Source organism: Scyliorhinus torazame, chromosome 13, assembly GCF_047496885.1.
Source record: "Scyliorhinus torazame isolate Kashiwa2021f chromosome 13, sScyTor2.1, whole genome shotgun sequence".
Taxonomy (NCBI): domain Eukaryota; kingdom Metazoa; phylum Chordata; class Chondrichthyes; order Carcharhiniformes; family Scyliorhinidae; genus Scyliorhinus; species Scyliorhinus torazame.
Window position 1 is genome coordinate 60,108,363 of NC_092719.1, and position 16,682 is coordinate 60,125,044.

Consider the following 16,682-nt stretch of genomic DNA (forward strand, 5'->3'; position numbering starts at 1 on the left):
TTAACGAATGCAGCATCGTGCTCACATATGCCCCGACGTCCGCCCCTTCTGGAAGACCAAGAATCCTTAAGTTCTTCCTCCTCGCATTGTTCTCCAGCACCTCCAGCCTTTCCACACACCTTTTGTGTTGTGCCTCGTGCATCTCCGTTTTCACCACCAGGCCCTGTATGTCGTCCTCATTTTCAGCAGCCTTTGCCTTCACGACCCGAAGCTCCTGTTCCTGGGTCTTTTGCTCCTCCTTTAGCCCCTCAATCGCTTGTAATATCGGGGCCAACAGCTCCTTCTTCATCTCCTTTTTGAGTTCATCTACGCAACGCCGCAGGAACTCTTGTTGGTCAGGGCCCCATATTAAACTGCCTCCTTCCGACGCCATCTTGCTTTGTGCCTGCCTTCCTGGCCGCTGCTCTTGAGGATCCACCGCAATCTGGCTACTTTCCTCTCTTTTTTCCATCCGTGTCCAGGGGGGATTCCCTTCTGGATTACCACACAGTGTTATTTGCCGTTAAAATTGCCGATGGGGCTCCTATTAAGAGCCCAAAAGTCCGTTCCACCGGGAGCTGCCGAAACGTGCGACTTAGCTGGTCATCGCCGCACCCGGAAGCCTAATTGTGGAACTATTACCTATCTATTGTTTATTTAAGCCACACAGCACTACAATTATTTTCAATTTATTTGACAGCGTTAACTTGTGACCTAGAAAGTACAGACATTTTGTTTTCAATCAAGAACCTGAAATTCTAGACAAAAAGGGTATAAACAGAAGAATGTTTACAGTTGATTGTAAGATATGTCTCTGATTGTGACTGAACAGTAACAGATAAATTTTGAAACCTTTCTTTTCTATAAGTGTTGAGATTAATCTTTTTTCTGGTTACTTACATTACAAGCACATCCTGTTTGAATAATGGGCTTTTTGCTTGCAGGACAGCACCATTGGAATTAAACTGGCATACAAGCCAATACATGGAAAAAGCAGGGTGCCCAATAACGCGCTTTGCCTGAAAATAACCTAAGATTAGGAACAAAGCAGTTTGTAAAAGAAAACCCTGTAATCAACAGCTCTTTGGATTGTCGTTTAATGAAAATTACTTAAATGTAACAATTAGTAAATGTCATTTAACAATAATTGCAAGAAAATAGTCAACCTTTTTATATTTAAATCACATGGCACTACAATTACACTATTCTGTTTCAAGTTCTTTGATTATATTGTATTTTTGAGAACCTGGGAAAGAGGAATATTCTGTTTTCAATCCTGAAGCAGCAACTTCATTGTACTGTTCATGTAAGCCTACTTGTGACACTAGATTATTATTATGAGCACTGGGCAAAAAGGGCACAATCAGAGGAATGTCTTCAATTGTTGGTAGATGCACCTCTAGATGGAGCTGTACGTTCTCAAATTAATCTTCCAATGCTCGCTTTCTTTAATAGATAAATATTTTTTCTGGTCTAAACAATTTATTATTTAACAGAAGTTCATCACACCATGTAGCTATATACTTGAATAATTAACTGTTTTGCCTGTTGCACAACATTTGAAATATAATGGATATAAACTGATATCAAAGAACTGTTCAAGTAATACAAGATTAACATTTTACTAAATAAGGATCATTAATGCAGAAACTGGGAATATAAAAAAGTTCTCCACAAGGCAATGACTGATTCCCAGATAGACAAATTACATCTTTCCAGTTAAGCTAACAAAGGTGATTGATTTTTCATTCTGTTTTCTACCTATAATGCAACAATAAAAAAACAGCTTTACCTTGTTGTTTTCCACCTGACATGGAGCAGAAAACACCTGACTATTTAAAAAAAAGCAGGAATCATAATATTGGCCTGCATTTGCAGTCAACGGATAAATGACAATTTTTGTTGCTGACCCTGAAGAAGGCTGCCCACAGCTTTGTAGCACCAACATTCCCATTCTGGTGTGACTGCATCTGACACCACTATTAAGGGACACATGACATTCAGGAACAGCCAACGCGCAGCTGAGCAGGTAGAGGAATTCTAACACAGAACAACAAGGATTAAGAAGCACTGACAGCACGGTAGCTCAGTGTTTAGCACTGCTGCATCACAGTTCCAGGGTCCCAGATTCAATTCCGGCCTCGGGTGACTGTCTGCCCGTGTGGAGTTTACACTTTCTCCCAGTGTCTGCTTGGCTTTCCTCCGGGTGCTCCGGTTTCCTCCCACAGTCCAAAGATGTGCAGGTTAGGTGGATTAGCTATGCTAAATTGGCCCTTAGTGTTCAAAAGGTTGGGTCGGGTTACTCGGCTACGGGGATAGGATGGAAGCATGGACTTGGGCAGAGTGCTCTTTCCAAGGGCCGGTGCAGGCTCAATGGGTCAAATAACCTCCTTCTGCACTGTATATTCTATGATTCTATGACCATCATTCATGTTTTAATCAATTTAGAGAGCAAAAATATACACAAGGGATAGGCAAGAGAAATTTAAATAAATGTTAAAAACTTAAAAGCTTGGAAGATTATTCAGCAGGAGCAATGACATGCCGTTTAGAGTAAGAATCAGTTACACATCATTCAACAAGTTTTAACATTTTCAACTGTGTTTGTAGCAAGAACCAGTGCTTAAAGGACTGTTGTACAGGTGTATTGACTGCATTTGCAAAGGTTGCAACTGGAGAGAGTGGAGGGGGGCTTCTTGACACCAAGGTGGGGGGGGGCGTCTTCTTGATAGCAAGGTCGGAGTTGTCTTGCTTTACAGCAAATTCTCAGGTGGGAGGGGGTTCCTTCTTGACAGCAGTTCTGGGGAGCGGTCCTTCTTGACAGCAGGTTCTGGGGCGGGATCCTTCTTGACAGCAAGGTCAGGGGATGGGAGTCCTTTTTGACAACAAGGTCGGAGGGGCAGTGGGAATCATTCTTGATAGCAAGATCTGGGGTGAGGGGGGAATGGTGCTCCTCCTTGACAGCAAGGTCTTTGGGGGGGGGGGGGGGAGGAGTCGAGGTCATTGACAGCAAGATCTGGGGGTCCTTCTTGACAGCAAGGTTGGGGGTCCCTCTTGACAGGAAGGTGTGGAGCGGTTAGGGATTCTTCTCGTCAGTAAGGTATGGGGCGGTTGGGGGTCCTTCTCGTCAGTACGCTGGGGGGGGGGGGGGGGTCAAAGAACAAAGAAAAGTACAGCACAGGAACAGGCCCTTCGGCCCTCCAAGCTCGTGCCGACCATGCTGCCTGACTAAACTACAATATTCTACACTTCCTGGGTCCGTATCCCTCTATTCCCATCCTATTCATGTATTTGTCAAGATGCCCCTTAAATGTCACTATCGTCCCTGCTTCTACCACCTCCTTCGGTAGCGAGTTCCAGGCACCCACTGTGTAAAAAAACTTGCCTCGTACATCTACTCTAAACCTTGCCCCACGCAGCTTAAACCTATGCCCCCTGGTAACTGACCCCTCTACCCTGGGGAAAAGCCTCTGACTATCCACTCTGTCTATGCCCCTCATAATTTTGTAGACCTCAATCAGGTCGCCCCTCAACCTCCGTCGTTCCAGTGAGAACAAACCGCGTTTATTCAACCGCTCCTCCTTCTTGATAGCAAGGTTGGGGGTCCTTCTTGACAGCAAGGTCTGGGGTGTCCTTCTTGTCAGTAAGGTCTGGGGGGGTGGAGAAGAGTCCTTCTTGACATTATGCTCTGGGGGGGGGGGGGGGGGGGGGGAGTCCTTCTTGACAGCAAGGTCTGAGGGGTGGGGGTCCTTCTCGACAGCAAGGTCTGAGGGGTGGGGGTCCTTCTCGACAGCAAATGTCTGAAGGGTGGGGGTCCTTCTCGACAGCAAATGTCTGAAGGGTGGGGGTCCTTCTCGACAGCAAATGTCTGAAGGGTGGGGGTCCTTCTCGACAGCAAATGTCTGAAGGGTGGGGGTCCTTCACGACAGCAAATGTCTGAAGGGTGGGGGTCCTTCTCGACAGCAAATGTCTGAAGGGTGGGGGTCCTTCTCGACAGCAAATGTCTGAAGGGTGGGGGTCCTTCTCGACAGCAAATGTCTGAAGGGTGGGGGTCCTTCTCGACAGCAAATGTCTGAAGGGTGGGGGTCCTTCTCGACAGCAAATGTCTGAAGGGTGGGGGTCCTTCTCGACAGCAATGTCTGAAGGGTGGGGGTCCTTCTCGACAGCAAATGTCTGAAGGGTGGGGGTCCTTCTCGACAGCAAATGTCTGAAGGGTGGGGGTCCTTCTCGACAGCAAATGTCTGAAGAGTGGGGGTCCTTCTCGACAGCAATGTCTGAAGGGTGGGGGTCCTTCTCGACAGCAATGTCTGCAGGGTGGGGGTCCTTCTCGACAGCAATGTCTGCAGGGTGGGGGTCCTTCTCGACATCAATGTCTGCAGGGTGGGGGTCGTTCTCGACAGCAATGTCTGCAGGGTGGGGGTCCTTCTCGACAGCAATGTCTGCAGGGTGGGGGGTCCATCTCGACAGCAATGTCTGCAGGGTGGGGGTCCTTCTCGACAGCAATGTCTGCAGGGTGGGGGGTCCATCTCGACAGCAATGTCTGCAGGGTGGGGGGTCCATCTCGACAGCAATGTCTGCAGGGTGGGGGGTCCTTCTCGACAGCAATGTCTGCAGGGTGGGGGGTCCTTCTCGACAGCAATGTCTGCAGGACGGGGGCGCGGACGCAGCGAGTTGCGGCTGGTTTGGAGAGCAATCGCCGGCCGGCCACTTTAACAAGATCTCCGGGCACCGCCGCCCCTCCAGGATTCAGATGTGTTGCACGTGACGGAGGCGCGTCTGCTTCACCGCCTTGGATGTTTTCCCTTCCCCGCCCCGCCAGTTGAACGAGTTGAGCAGCGGAGAGAGGAGCAGCGCGCGCGCGCCCCTGTGGACGGTCCGAGCGAGCTCGAGCGCCTTCACCCGGGATCGGTCCAGAACATTCCAGCAGCAGCCAACTCCCGGCTCCTTATGTCCCGCAAAGTCAGCGACGCTGAGTGCAGCCTCCGGGACCTGAGCGGAGAGCGGTGGATCCGACCGGAGGGAGAGCGGCAGGCGCCGGGCGAGCGCACGCTGATCAGAGCGGCCGACGGCGGAGGCAACAGCAACAACAACCGGCCCTCAACGGCCATGACCGCCGGCGCCGAGCTGGAGCGGGCCGCCCGCCGGCAGTTCCAAGGCGGCGACAACCCGCGCTTCATCTACCTCCTGGCCACGTTCGCCGCCCTGGGCGGCTTCCTCTTCGGCTACGACACCGGCGTCGTGTCGGGCGCCCTGCTGCTGCTCAAGAAGGAGTTCGCCCTCAGCCAGCTGTGGCAGGAGCTGGTGGTGTCGGCCACGGTGGGGGCGGCCGCCGTCTCGGCGCTGGCCGGGGGCCTCCTCAACGGCTACTGGGGCCGGCGACCCTGCATCCTGCTGGCCAGCTTCCTCTTCACGGCGGGGGCGGTGGTGATGACAGCGAGCGGCGACCGTTACACCCTGCTGACCGGACGCATTGTGGTGGGATTAGGCATCGGTAAGTCCCGGAGTGGAGCGGGGGTTGCCCGGGGGGGGGGGGGGGGCTGCAAAGATCGCCCGTCCCCCGCACCCCCGGGCGGTGTCTCCTCACTCACCCCGATCCGATGATGAAGTCTCTGGCCTGCATTCCCGGTGGTCGCGGATCCCGGACGGCGAGGTCCCGGTTCACTCTGCTTGCGCCGACCGACCTGCTGGGCGGGGTCGAGGGGAGGGGCCGACTCCCAGCGTCACCGCGCTACAGTCGACACAAAATACCCCATCACTGACTCCTATAGTAGGCAACCGCGGCGGTGGGCAAGTGTGTGGGTCCCCACACCGTTCACTCACGTCGTCTCCACGCCGCAGAGGCTTAAAGAGACTGGTTGTTTATTGAACAAAAAACTATTTACACCGGGTACCCCTGGTCCCAGTCAGCACCACTGCGCGGCTCCCACTCCGGCCGCGCTGTCATACGCGCCGTGTCAATAACTCCGCTGACAGCCCGGGCCGCCCGCCCGCCGCGGAGGCTGATTGGAATCACTAGCTTTCGGATCGCAGCTCCTTCATTCAGCCGGCTCAATGTGGGTGTGTCAAAAAATTAAGGAGCTGCGCTCCGAAAGCTAGTCATAGACTCCTAGAATTTACAGTGCAGAAGGAGGCGATTTGGCCCATCGAGTCTGCACCGGCCCTTACAAAGAGCATCCTACGGAAGCCCACGTATCTCCCTGTAACCGACACTAAGGGCAATTTAGCATGGCCAATCTACCTAACCCGCACTTTGGACTGTGGGAGGAAACCCACGTAGACACGAGTAGAACCTGCAGACTCCGCACAGACAGTGACCCAGCTGGGAATTGAACCTGGGATCCTGGAGCTGTGAAGCAACTGTGCTAACCACTATACTACTGTGCTGCCCTTGTTAGTGATTCCATCAAACCTGTTGGACTTTAACCTGGTGTTGTAAGACTTCTTACTGTGCCCACTCCAGTCCCAACACCGGCATTATCGAGGCTGTTTAGCACCGGGCTAAATCGCTGGCTTTGAAAGCAGACCAAGGCAGGCCAGCAGCACGGTTCACTTCCCGTAACAGCCTCCCCGAAAAGGCGCCGGAATGTGGCGACTAGGGGCTTTTCACAGTAACTTCATTTGAAGCCTACTTGTGACAATAAGCGATTTTCATTTTCATCTCCACATCAAAACTAGCGAGAACTGGAAATAGGGTCAGATTTATACTGTTGTGGGTGGGAATTGTGTGGAGCAGTGGGGCTGGATCTGGATAGAAGGCCAGCGACACGTGAAGATTGACAAAGATGACCGAAAAACAAAGGATTGTAAATGTTTTAACAAGGCTAAGAAGGATGCTGATAGTGGTACATTGGGAGATCAGAACATGTTAATGGCAGGACAAAGGTAAGCAGAGTGTCAAAGGACAATTTGGAACAGGGAACAGATGGCTCAAGGGTGTAGGGGCAATGGTGAAGGAAAAAAAACAAATGGATGGAAGAAATGAAAATGATTGGATTGGATTTGTTTGTTGTCACATGTACCGAGGTACAATGAAAAATATTTTTCTGCGAGCAGCTCAACAGATCATTAAGTACATGGGAAGAAAATGGAATAAAAGAAAATACATAATAGGGCAACACAAGGTATACAATGTAACTACATAAGCACCGGCATCGGATGAAGCATACAGGGTGGAATGTTAATGAGGTCAGTCCATAAGAGGGTCATTTAGGAGTCTGGTAATAGCAGGGAAGAAGCTGCTTTTGGGTCTGTTCGTGCGTGTTCTCAGACTTCAGTATCTCCTGCCCGATGGAAGAAGTTGGAAGAGTGAGTAAGCTGGGTGGGAGGGTCTTTGATTATGCTGCCCGCTTTCCCCAGGCAGCGGGAGATGTAGATGAGTCAATGGATGGGAGGCAGGTTTGTGTGATGGACTGCGCAGTATTCACGACTCTCTGAAGTTTCTTGCGGTCCTGGGCCGAGCAGTTGCCATACCAGGCTGTGATTCAGCCAGATAGGATGCTTTCTATGGTGCATCTGTAAAGGTTGTGATGTGGAGATGCCGGTGTTGGACTGGGGTGAGCACAGTAAGAAGTCTTACAACACCAGGTTAAAGTCCAACAGGTTTGTTTCAATGTCACTAGCTTTTGGAACGCTGCTCCTTCCTCAGGTGAAAGGAGGAAGGAGCAGCACTGCCTGCCTTGGTCTGCTTTCAAAGCCAGCGATTTTAGCCCTGTGCTAAACCAGCCCCTGGGAATAGGGAGGAGACGTGGGCTTAAGTAGGGTGCTCTTTCCAAGGGCTGGTACAGACACGATGGGCTGTGGACAAGAGAGAATGGAGTGCTTTGTTTGTTTTGTGTGTCTCAACATGGGAACTACTAAGTTAGGAAATGTTGGAGACTACGGTTATTGCTAGTCACCAACTCCATCCTTTTCTCTGACAATTTGACTGAGGCTGAATTGCAATCTTGGTTCGTATGTGACCCCAAGACAAACTTCTGAATACATATTCAAGTATTTTAAAAGCTGCCGGCATGAAAATATCATCAGGCCATACTTGTCTTAAAGATGAGACACCAAGTCGGCAACCTGCCCCTAAAATTTAACCAATTTCTGGAACTGTGATCATGAAACAACAGTTTGACAATAACTCTTCTTTTCTTCCTGCATGAAAACATTCTGCCTAGATTCCGCATCCTTGCAGCTGAAATCAGGAACTTGGCAATTGTGCATCATTGAGATTGTTAAATTAAATGTTCATGGTGTAAATAACAGGATTTTTAATTCCAATAAATTTTGATATACTTGATTTTAGCCAGTAGGAAGTGAATGTCTATGTTTTCGTACTACAGCATTCTTCATATTGTGAACGTTAGGTTGATTTATAAGTTTGACAATGTTGATTCATGTTTCCCTGTGTTTTAAGTTTAGGTTACTGAAAGTTCTGGCAGTTGTAATTCTATTTGTAAAACACTGCCAGCTTGCCCCAGCTGGTAGAATTCTCACTTGTGAACGAGAAGGCTCAGTTCAAGCCTCATTATGCAATTGAGTACAAAATCCTGATTGAGGGTATGCTGCTTTTGATGGTCCTGCTTAACAAGTTTAGGTGGCATTATTTAAAGTAGAGCGAGGTGTTCTTTCAGTTCTGATGAATGTTCACCCCCCTGCCAACATCAAAATAAACTATAAAGTAATTTATTAATTACCTCTAAAGACACCTGAGCGCATATTTTGGCTGCACTTCAAGTAATTTACTAGATTTAAAGGTTTTGTTGCTTGGGCGATTAGGAAGATTTGGGGAGATCTCGTGATACACTATAAAAATTAATTTTTTAAGGATTAATTAGCATTCTTGTGAGTGTTATGTGAAAGAGCCCCGTTTTAAGCACTGATAAAATAAGATTATTGCATTCTGTAAATTCTGCATTCCTATATGTTAATGTAATCATTCTAAATATTGAATGTACAGAGCAGGCACAGCAGCACGATAGCTGTAAATTCAGTGGAAAATAATCTTGCAGTTAATACTTTTAACAGAACATGAGGAACACGTGTGACTAAAAATATTTATGGCTACAATAAAAGTTTAAAACCTGTGTGGATTCCCAAGACAATGGTACATTCACCTTAATTGCAAGAGGAATTGAGCACGTGAGCAAGGATGTATTGCAGCTTTACAGGTCCTTGGTGAGACCACGCGTGAAATATTGTATGCAGTATTGGTGTGCTACTTAAGGAAAGGGTAGATATGCCATTGAGAGAGTGCAGCAAAGATTTACCAGACTGATTCCTGGGATTGCACGATTACCATTTGCGGAGAGATTTGGTTCAATAGGTGTGAATTCACTGGAATCTTGAAGAATTGGGGGGGGGGGATCTAATTGAAACGTATAAAATTCTGGACAAACTGGTAGGGATGATATTTCGTCTGGCTGGGGGTTGGTGTCTAGAACAAGAGATCACAATCTCAGGACATGGAATAGGCTATTTAGGACAGAGATGCAGAGAACGTTCTTCACTCAGAGCTTGCTGAACCTGTGGAATTCTCCATCACAGAAGGCTGTGGAGGCTAAGTCCCTGAATGCATTTAAGAGGAAATAGATAGATCCCCAGACTGTAAAGGTGTCAAGGGGTATGGGGAGAGAGCAGGAGTATGGCGTTCAGATAGATGATCAGCCAAGGTCATATTGATTGGAGGAGCAGACTCAAAAGGCTGAATTACCTACTCCTATTTTCTACATTTTTGTGTTTCTACAATAGGAAGTGTTCAGCTCCACTTTGGAATTACTAAATAAAACAGACCGCAGCATTCTGACATCCTGGTAGTCATGTGATGTAATAAGAGTTGGTGATTAAGCGTGACAATCTTGATCAATTAATCTAAAACAGACATAGACATGAGGTTACTGAAAACCCCCACTGGTATAAAAGTTCATAAATATAGATTGAAAGTCACCTGTTTGTCACAAGTGTGTTTCAATTGTCATATGTTGTGCCTCAGAATATTTGTAAATACAGGAAAACCGAAGAAATTGTAATATATTTCTGCTGGTAATATTCTCGTCTTTCTGTTGGTAATATTCTCGTCATTTTTTTAACTGTCGGGGCATGTGACTGGTAATTAAAGCAAGAGACAAGATCACTGAATCTAAACTGTGAGTTTGATATGATAATAAGACCTAAGAGCAGAATTAGGCCGTTCGGCCCATCAAGTCTGCTCTGCCATTCAATCTGGCTGATATGTTTCTCAGTTCACTCTCCTGCCTTTTCCCCATAACTCCTGATCTCCCCCCCCCCCCCCCCCCCCATTAATCAAGAACCTATCTATCTCTGTCTTAAAGACACTCAGTAATTTGGCCTCCACAGCCTTCTGCGACAGACTCATCACCTTCTGGCTGAAGAAATTCCTCCTCATCTCAGTTTTAAAGGATTGTCCCTTCAGTCTGAAGCTGTGCTGCAAGGTTCTAGTAAGGAAGCACATCCTTCCTTCGATATGGGGCCCAAAACTGCTCACAATACTCCAAATGGGGTCTGACCAGAGCCTTATGCAGCCTCAGACGTGTATCCCTGCTCTTATTTAACCAATCCTCTAACCATGCCAGTATCTCACCTTTAACACCATGGGCTCTTAACTTATTTAACAGCCTCCTATATGGCACCTTGTCAAAGGTCTTCTGGAAATCTAAATAGATCACATCCACTGGTTCTCCATTATCTAACTTCCTTGTTACCACCTCAAAGAATTGAGAAGCCGGTTTAGCTCAGTGGGCTAGACAGCTGATTTGTAATGCAGAACAAGGCCAGCAGCACGGGTTCAATTCCCGTACCGGCTTATCCGAACAGGCACCGGAATATGGCGACTCGGGGCTTTTCACAGTAACGTCATACTTGTGACAATAAAAGATTATTATTATTAAGAATTCAAACAGATTTGTCAGACATGACCTTCCTTTGATGAAGCTGTGCTGACTCAGTCCTATTTTATCATGCACTTCCAAGTACTCTGCAATCTCATCTTTAATAGTCTTAACAATGACCGAAGTCAGGCTAATAGTCTTAACAATGACCAAAGTCAGGCTCACTGGTCTATAATTGCCGTCTTTTTCCTCCCCTCTTAAACGGGGTGTTACAAGCAGTGTGAACAAAGCCAAACCTGAAAAGACAACTGCTGTTTACCTCAAAGGGCACCCCAGGAGAAATTAAAGGCACTCAGAGGTTAAAAAAATACTGGACTTTTATAGATTTTAAAGTCTGTCAGGAGTTGTAAGCAAATATGGGAAAGGTTAGCTCTGTTAAGTAATGGGTTAAGAGACATTGCAATTAGTTGTCTCATTTATGTTAAGTATCCATTAATTGACACTGATATGTAAAGATGCTTCAGGTGGCCTCTGTGAGGGTGGTGTGTTAAGAGTTTTGTGCAGAGGCTGTGGAAGTGAAATAAATGGTGTTTGGTGAAAAGGAACAAGAACTTTAGACACTTCATTTCACAGCAACTAAAACATCTAACAATGGTAGCAGAGGATGGTTGCTGTGCAAATGTGAAGGTTTGAAAGATACAAATTTTCCTTATCAAACCAAGGAGTGAGCGAGAAGAAGAAAAAAAAGAAGATACATGGCTGAACCCAGGATAAAGATGGCTGGATATGATTATCCTCCCTTATTTTCTGAAGGGGAATCGTACGACCAATGAAGAAGTGCAGTAATTATGTGGACAAAAGTAACTGCTTTGGGAAAGAGAAAACAAGGTATGGCATTGGCTCTTTCTCTACCATATGGCAGTAAAATCCAAAACAAAGTGCTTTCTGAGCTGGAATTGGAAAAGTTAGACTCAGAAGAAGGTCTGGAGACTTTATTACATTATATGGATAAGATTTATAAGAACGATGACTTGTATGAAGCATGGTCGGGTTTTGATTTGTTCCGGAAAATGGAGGCTATCTCCATGGAAGACTATATACAAATTTGACAGACTATATAAAAGGCTGCAGAAACACAATCTGGAATTTCCACAGTCTGTGTTGGCCTTTAAATTACTTGACTGTGCTAGAGTGAGCAACATGGATTGGCTCCTAGTTTTGACAGGAGTTCAGTTTACTGATAAGGATACCTTATTCAAACCGATGACAAAAGCTTTACAAATGTTTCTGGGGAAACATTTGATTCCGATGCCTCTGATGACCCAAATAGGTCAGCCTGCAAAAAGGCAGAATATGGAAGATACACTAGTAACAGGATGGCGAAATCGTATGGCTACGAACAGGGCTCAAGACAACAGACGGAGACCGAGAAATTATGAAGGCAGAAACCCAGTTAGAACCTACAATAGGATGATGAACCCAAGAAATGCACGGGGCATGATAAATCGATGTTTTCGATGTGATTCTCAGTACCATTATGCTTTCAACTGTCCAACTCGTTATGGTAGAGTGTTTGAAGCGACACATGACACGGAAGAGTCAGAAGAGGAAAAAGATAGTGACCAGAAAGAAAGCATTGTCCTACTGACAAGCAGTTTTACGCCGGTAATGAGGGTGTTGGTTGCAGAATCCTTCAACTGTGCTGTATTGGACAGTGGCTGCACATCTACTGTGTGTGGAATAGACTGGTTGAAATGTTACCTGGACTCTTTGCATGCTGAAAATCGTAACAAGGTTAAGGAATTTGAAAGTTCCACAAGTTTCAGGTTTGGGGATGATAATACTCTGAAGTCGCTGAAGTGGTGATCCCTTGCAATATTGCCGGAATGAATCATTTCATTAGCACGGATGTTGTATCAAGTGAGATACCTTTGCCTCTGAGCAGACCATCGATGAAGAAAGCACACATGAAACTGGATATGGAACAGGATAAGGCAACAGTTTTTGGAAAGACTGTGGACTTACAATTTACACAGTCGGGACACGATTGTATTCCATGACTGACAAATAATTTTTCAAGTAGAGTGGTTAAGGATGTGTTAATGGCAGTTGAAAATGGGACTTTAGCTGATAAAAAGCTTGTGGTATTAAAACTGCATAGGCAATTTGCACATCCGTCTCCTCGGAGGCTGGAACATTTATTAAAGGATGCAGGGGTAAGGGATGACGACTATACTAAACTGATAGAACAGGTTAGTGACCGCTGTGAAGTTTGTAGGAAGTACAGAAGGACACCAGCACGACCGAGAGTAACCCTACTTTTGGCCAGGGATTTTAACGACATTGTGCCCATGGACCTTAAGATCTGGGATAAAGCAAATAATATATTTATTTTGCATTTTGTAGATTTAGCAACCAGATTTAGTCGATCAACGATTGTATGAAGTAAAGAAAAGCGAGTAATTCTGGATCAAATCGTGGAAAAATGGATAGGGACAGGAATGTGTCCACTGGCAAAATTCATTACGGACAATGGGGGAGAATTTGCTAATGATGAGTTTAGGGATATATGTGAAAACATGAATATCAGAGTTATGAATACGGCTGCAGAAAGCCCATTTAGTAATGGTGTCTGTGAAAGAAATCATGCTGTCATCGATGACATGCTTCGGAAACTTTTGGCAGATCGACCAAATTGCAGGCTAAATTCAGCTTTAGCATGGGCAGTACATGCAAAGAATTCATTGCAGATGGTTGGGGGCTATAATCCTTATCAATTAGTGTTTGGTAGAAATCCTAAAATTCCGTCCATTTTGGATGACCAGCCTCCAGCTTGGGAGGGGACTACAATTAGCTCTGGTTTTGCTGAACATTTAAATGCATTACATAGCAGTAGAAAAGCTTTTTTGGAAGCAGAAGTCTCTGAAAGAATTCGCAGAGCTTTAAGACATAACGTACGGCCATCAGATGCCGTTTTTCAGCAAGAAGGAATGGTATACTATAAGAGAGACAATTCTAATGAATGGAAAGGCCCAGGGAAGATCATAGGCATAGATGGCAAAACAATTATTTTGCAACATGGTAATCTAACTGTTAGGGTCCACTCATCAAGGATAATGGGTACAGATTACAAATTTTCAAATTTAGACCGAGCAGACAGACATGACGAGGAACCAGAGTCATCTGGTACGCATGTGTTACAGAACTATGAGGACCAATTCACTGATATAGACAGGGTTTCTGTGGAGGAACACAACACCTCTGGTGAATTAAAACAGGCCATTTTTCCGAAAGGGCAACTGCCAAAAGTTGGTACAAAAGTGACATACTTGCCTGAAGGGTCTAGTCAATGGAAGGATGCAACTGTTATTAGTGGAGCAGGTATAAACATTGGTTGAATGTACAGCATTCAGGAGAAGGAGTCAAGACAATGGATTGGGAAAACGAAGTTCAAAAATGGAGGGCACAGAAACGCAGTGCCAGTTCAGATAGTACATCGGATAGTGAACAGGTCCGCAGGAAAAGGCCCCTCGAGCCTGCTCCGCCATTCAATGAGAATATTTTGAGGCTATGCCCCCGAGTTCTGCTTTCCCCGACCAGTGGAAACAACCTGCCCGCATCTATCCTATCTATTCCCTTCATAATTTTATGTTTCAATAAGATCCCCCCGCATCCTTCTAAACTCCAATGAGTACAGTCCCAGTCTACTCAACCTCTCGTCATAATCTAATCCCCTCAACTCTGGGATCAACCTAGTGAATCTCCTCTGCATTCCCTCCAGTGCCAATATGTCCTTTCCCAGGTAAGGAGACCAAAACTGAACACAATACTCCAGATGTGGCCTCACCAACACCTTATACAATTGCAGCATAACCTCCCTAGTCTTGAACTCCATCCCTCTAGCAATGAAAGACAAAACTCGATTAGCCTTCTTAATCACCTGTTGCACCTGCACACCAACTTTTTGCGACTCGTGCACCAGCACACCCAGGTCCCTCTGCACAGCAGCATGTTTTAACATATTACCGTTTAAATAATAATCCATTCTGCTGTTATTCCTCCCAAAATGGATAGCCTCACACTTGGCAACATTGAATTCCATCTGCCAGACCCTAGCCCATTCACCTAACCTATCCAAATCCTTCTGCAGACTTCTGGTATCCTCTGCCATTTTTGCTTTACCACTCATCTTAGTGTCGTCTGCAAAGTTTACCACATTGCACTTGGTCCCCAACTCCAAATCATCTATGTAAATTGTGAACCACTGCGGGCCCAACGCTGATCCTTGACGGACACCACTAGCTACTGATTGCCAACCAGAGAAACACCCATTAATCCCCACTCTTTGCTTTCTATTAATTAACCAATCCTCTATCCATGCTACTACTTTCCCCTTAATGCCATGCATCTTTGTCTTATGCAGTAACCTTTTGTGTGGCGCCTTGTCAAAGGCTTTCTGGAAATCCAGATATACCACATCCATTGGCTCCCCGTTATCCACTGCACTGGGAACGTCCTCAAAAAATTCTACCAATTTAGTCAGACACGATCTACCCTTTATGAACCCATGCTGCGTCTGCCCAATGGGACAATTTCCCTCCAGGTGCCCCGCTATTTCCTCCTCAATGATAGATTCCAGCATTTTCCCTACAACTGAAGTTAAGCTTACTGGCCTATAATTACCCGCTTTCTGCCGACCTCCTTTTTTAAACAGTGGTGTCACGTTTGCTACTTTCCAATCCTCTGGGACCACCCCAGAGTCCAGTGAATTTTGATAAATTATCACTAGTGCGTTTACAATTTCCCTAGCCATCTCTATTAACACTCTGGGATGCATCCCATCAGGGCCAGGAGACTTGTCTACCTTTAGCCCCATTAGCTTGCCCAATACTGCCTCCTTAGTGATTACAATCATCTCAAGGTCCTCGCCTATCATATCTTTATTTCCATCAGCACTGGCATGTTAGTTGTGTCTTCCACTGTGAAGACTGACCCAAAAAACCTGTTCAGCTCCTCAGCCATTTCCCCGTCTCCTATTATTAAATCTCCCTTCTCATCTTCCAAAGGACCAATATTTACCTTAGCCATGCTTTTTTGTCTTATATATTTGTAGAAGCTTTTACTATCTGCTTTTATGTTCTGAGCAAGTTTACTTTCATAGTCTACCTTACTCTTCTTTATAGCTTTTTTAGTAGCTTTCTGTTGTCCCCTAAAGACTTCCCAGTCCTCTAGTCTCCCACTAATTTTTGCCACTTTGTATGTTTTTTCCTTCAATTTGATACTCTCCCTCACCTCCTTAGATATCCACGGTCGATTTTTCCCCTTTCTACCGTCTTTCTTTTTTGTCGGTATGAACCTTTCCTGAACACTGTGAAAGATCGCTTGGAAGGTTCTCCACTGTTCCTCAACTGCTTCACCATGAAGTCTTTGCTGCCAGTCTACCGTAGCTAGTTCTTCTCTCATCCCATTGTAATCGCCTTTGTTTAAGCACAAAACACTAGTGTTTGATTTTACCTTGTCATCCTCCAACTGTATTTTAAATTCCACCATATTGTGGTCGCTCCTTCCAAGAGGATCCCGAACTGTGAGATCATTAATCAATCCTGCCTCATTACACAGGACCAGATCTAGGACCGCTTGTTCCCTTGTAGGTTCCATTACATACTGTTCCAGGAAATTATCCCGGACACATTCTATAAACTCCTCCTCAAGGCTGCCTTTACCAACCTGGTTAAACCAATTGACATGCAGATTAAAATCTCCCATGATAACCGCTGTACCATTTCTACATGCATCCGTTATTTCTTTGCTTATTGCCTGCCCTACCATCCTGTTACTATTTGGTGGCCTATAGACTATTCCTATCAGTGA

General features: G+C 45.9%; 1 protein-coding gene across 4 annotated transcripts in view; it reads left to right on the forward strand.

The window, feature by feature from the left end:
* Positions 1-4,598: 4,598 nt before the first annotated feature.
* Positions 4,599-16,682, forward strand: part of LOC140388056 (proton myo-inositol cotransporter-like) — a 296,561-nt gene continuing 284,477 nt past the window's right edge. For all 4 annotated transcript variants that reach the window (XR_011934072.1, XM_072471652.1, XM_072471651.1 and 1 more), the window contains exon 1: positions 4,599-5,470. Coding sequence is in view for 3 of the 4 variants with exons in the window: in XM_072471652.1 (XP_072327753.1) it covers positions 4,927-5,470 (544 nt within the window). In the remaining variant the exon portion in view is untranslated. The remainder of the gene's footprint in view (positions 5,471-16,682) is intronic.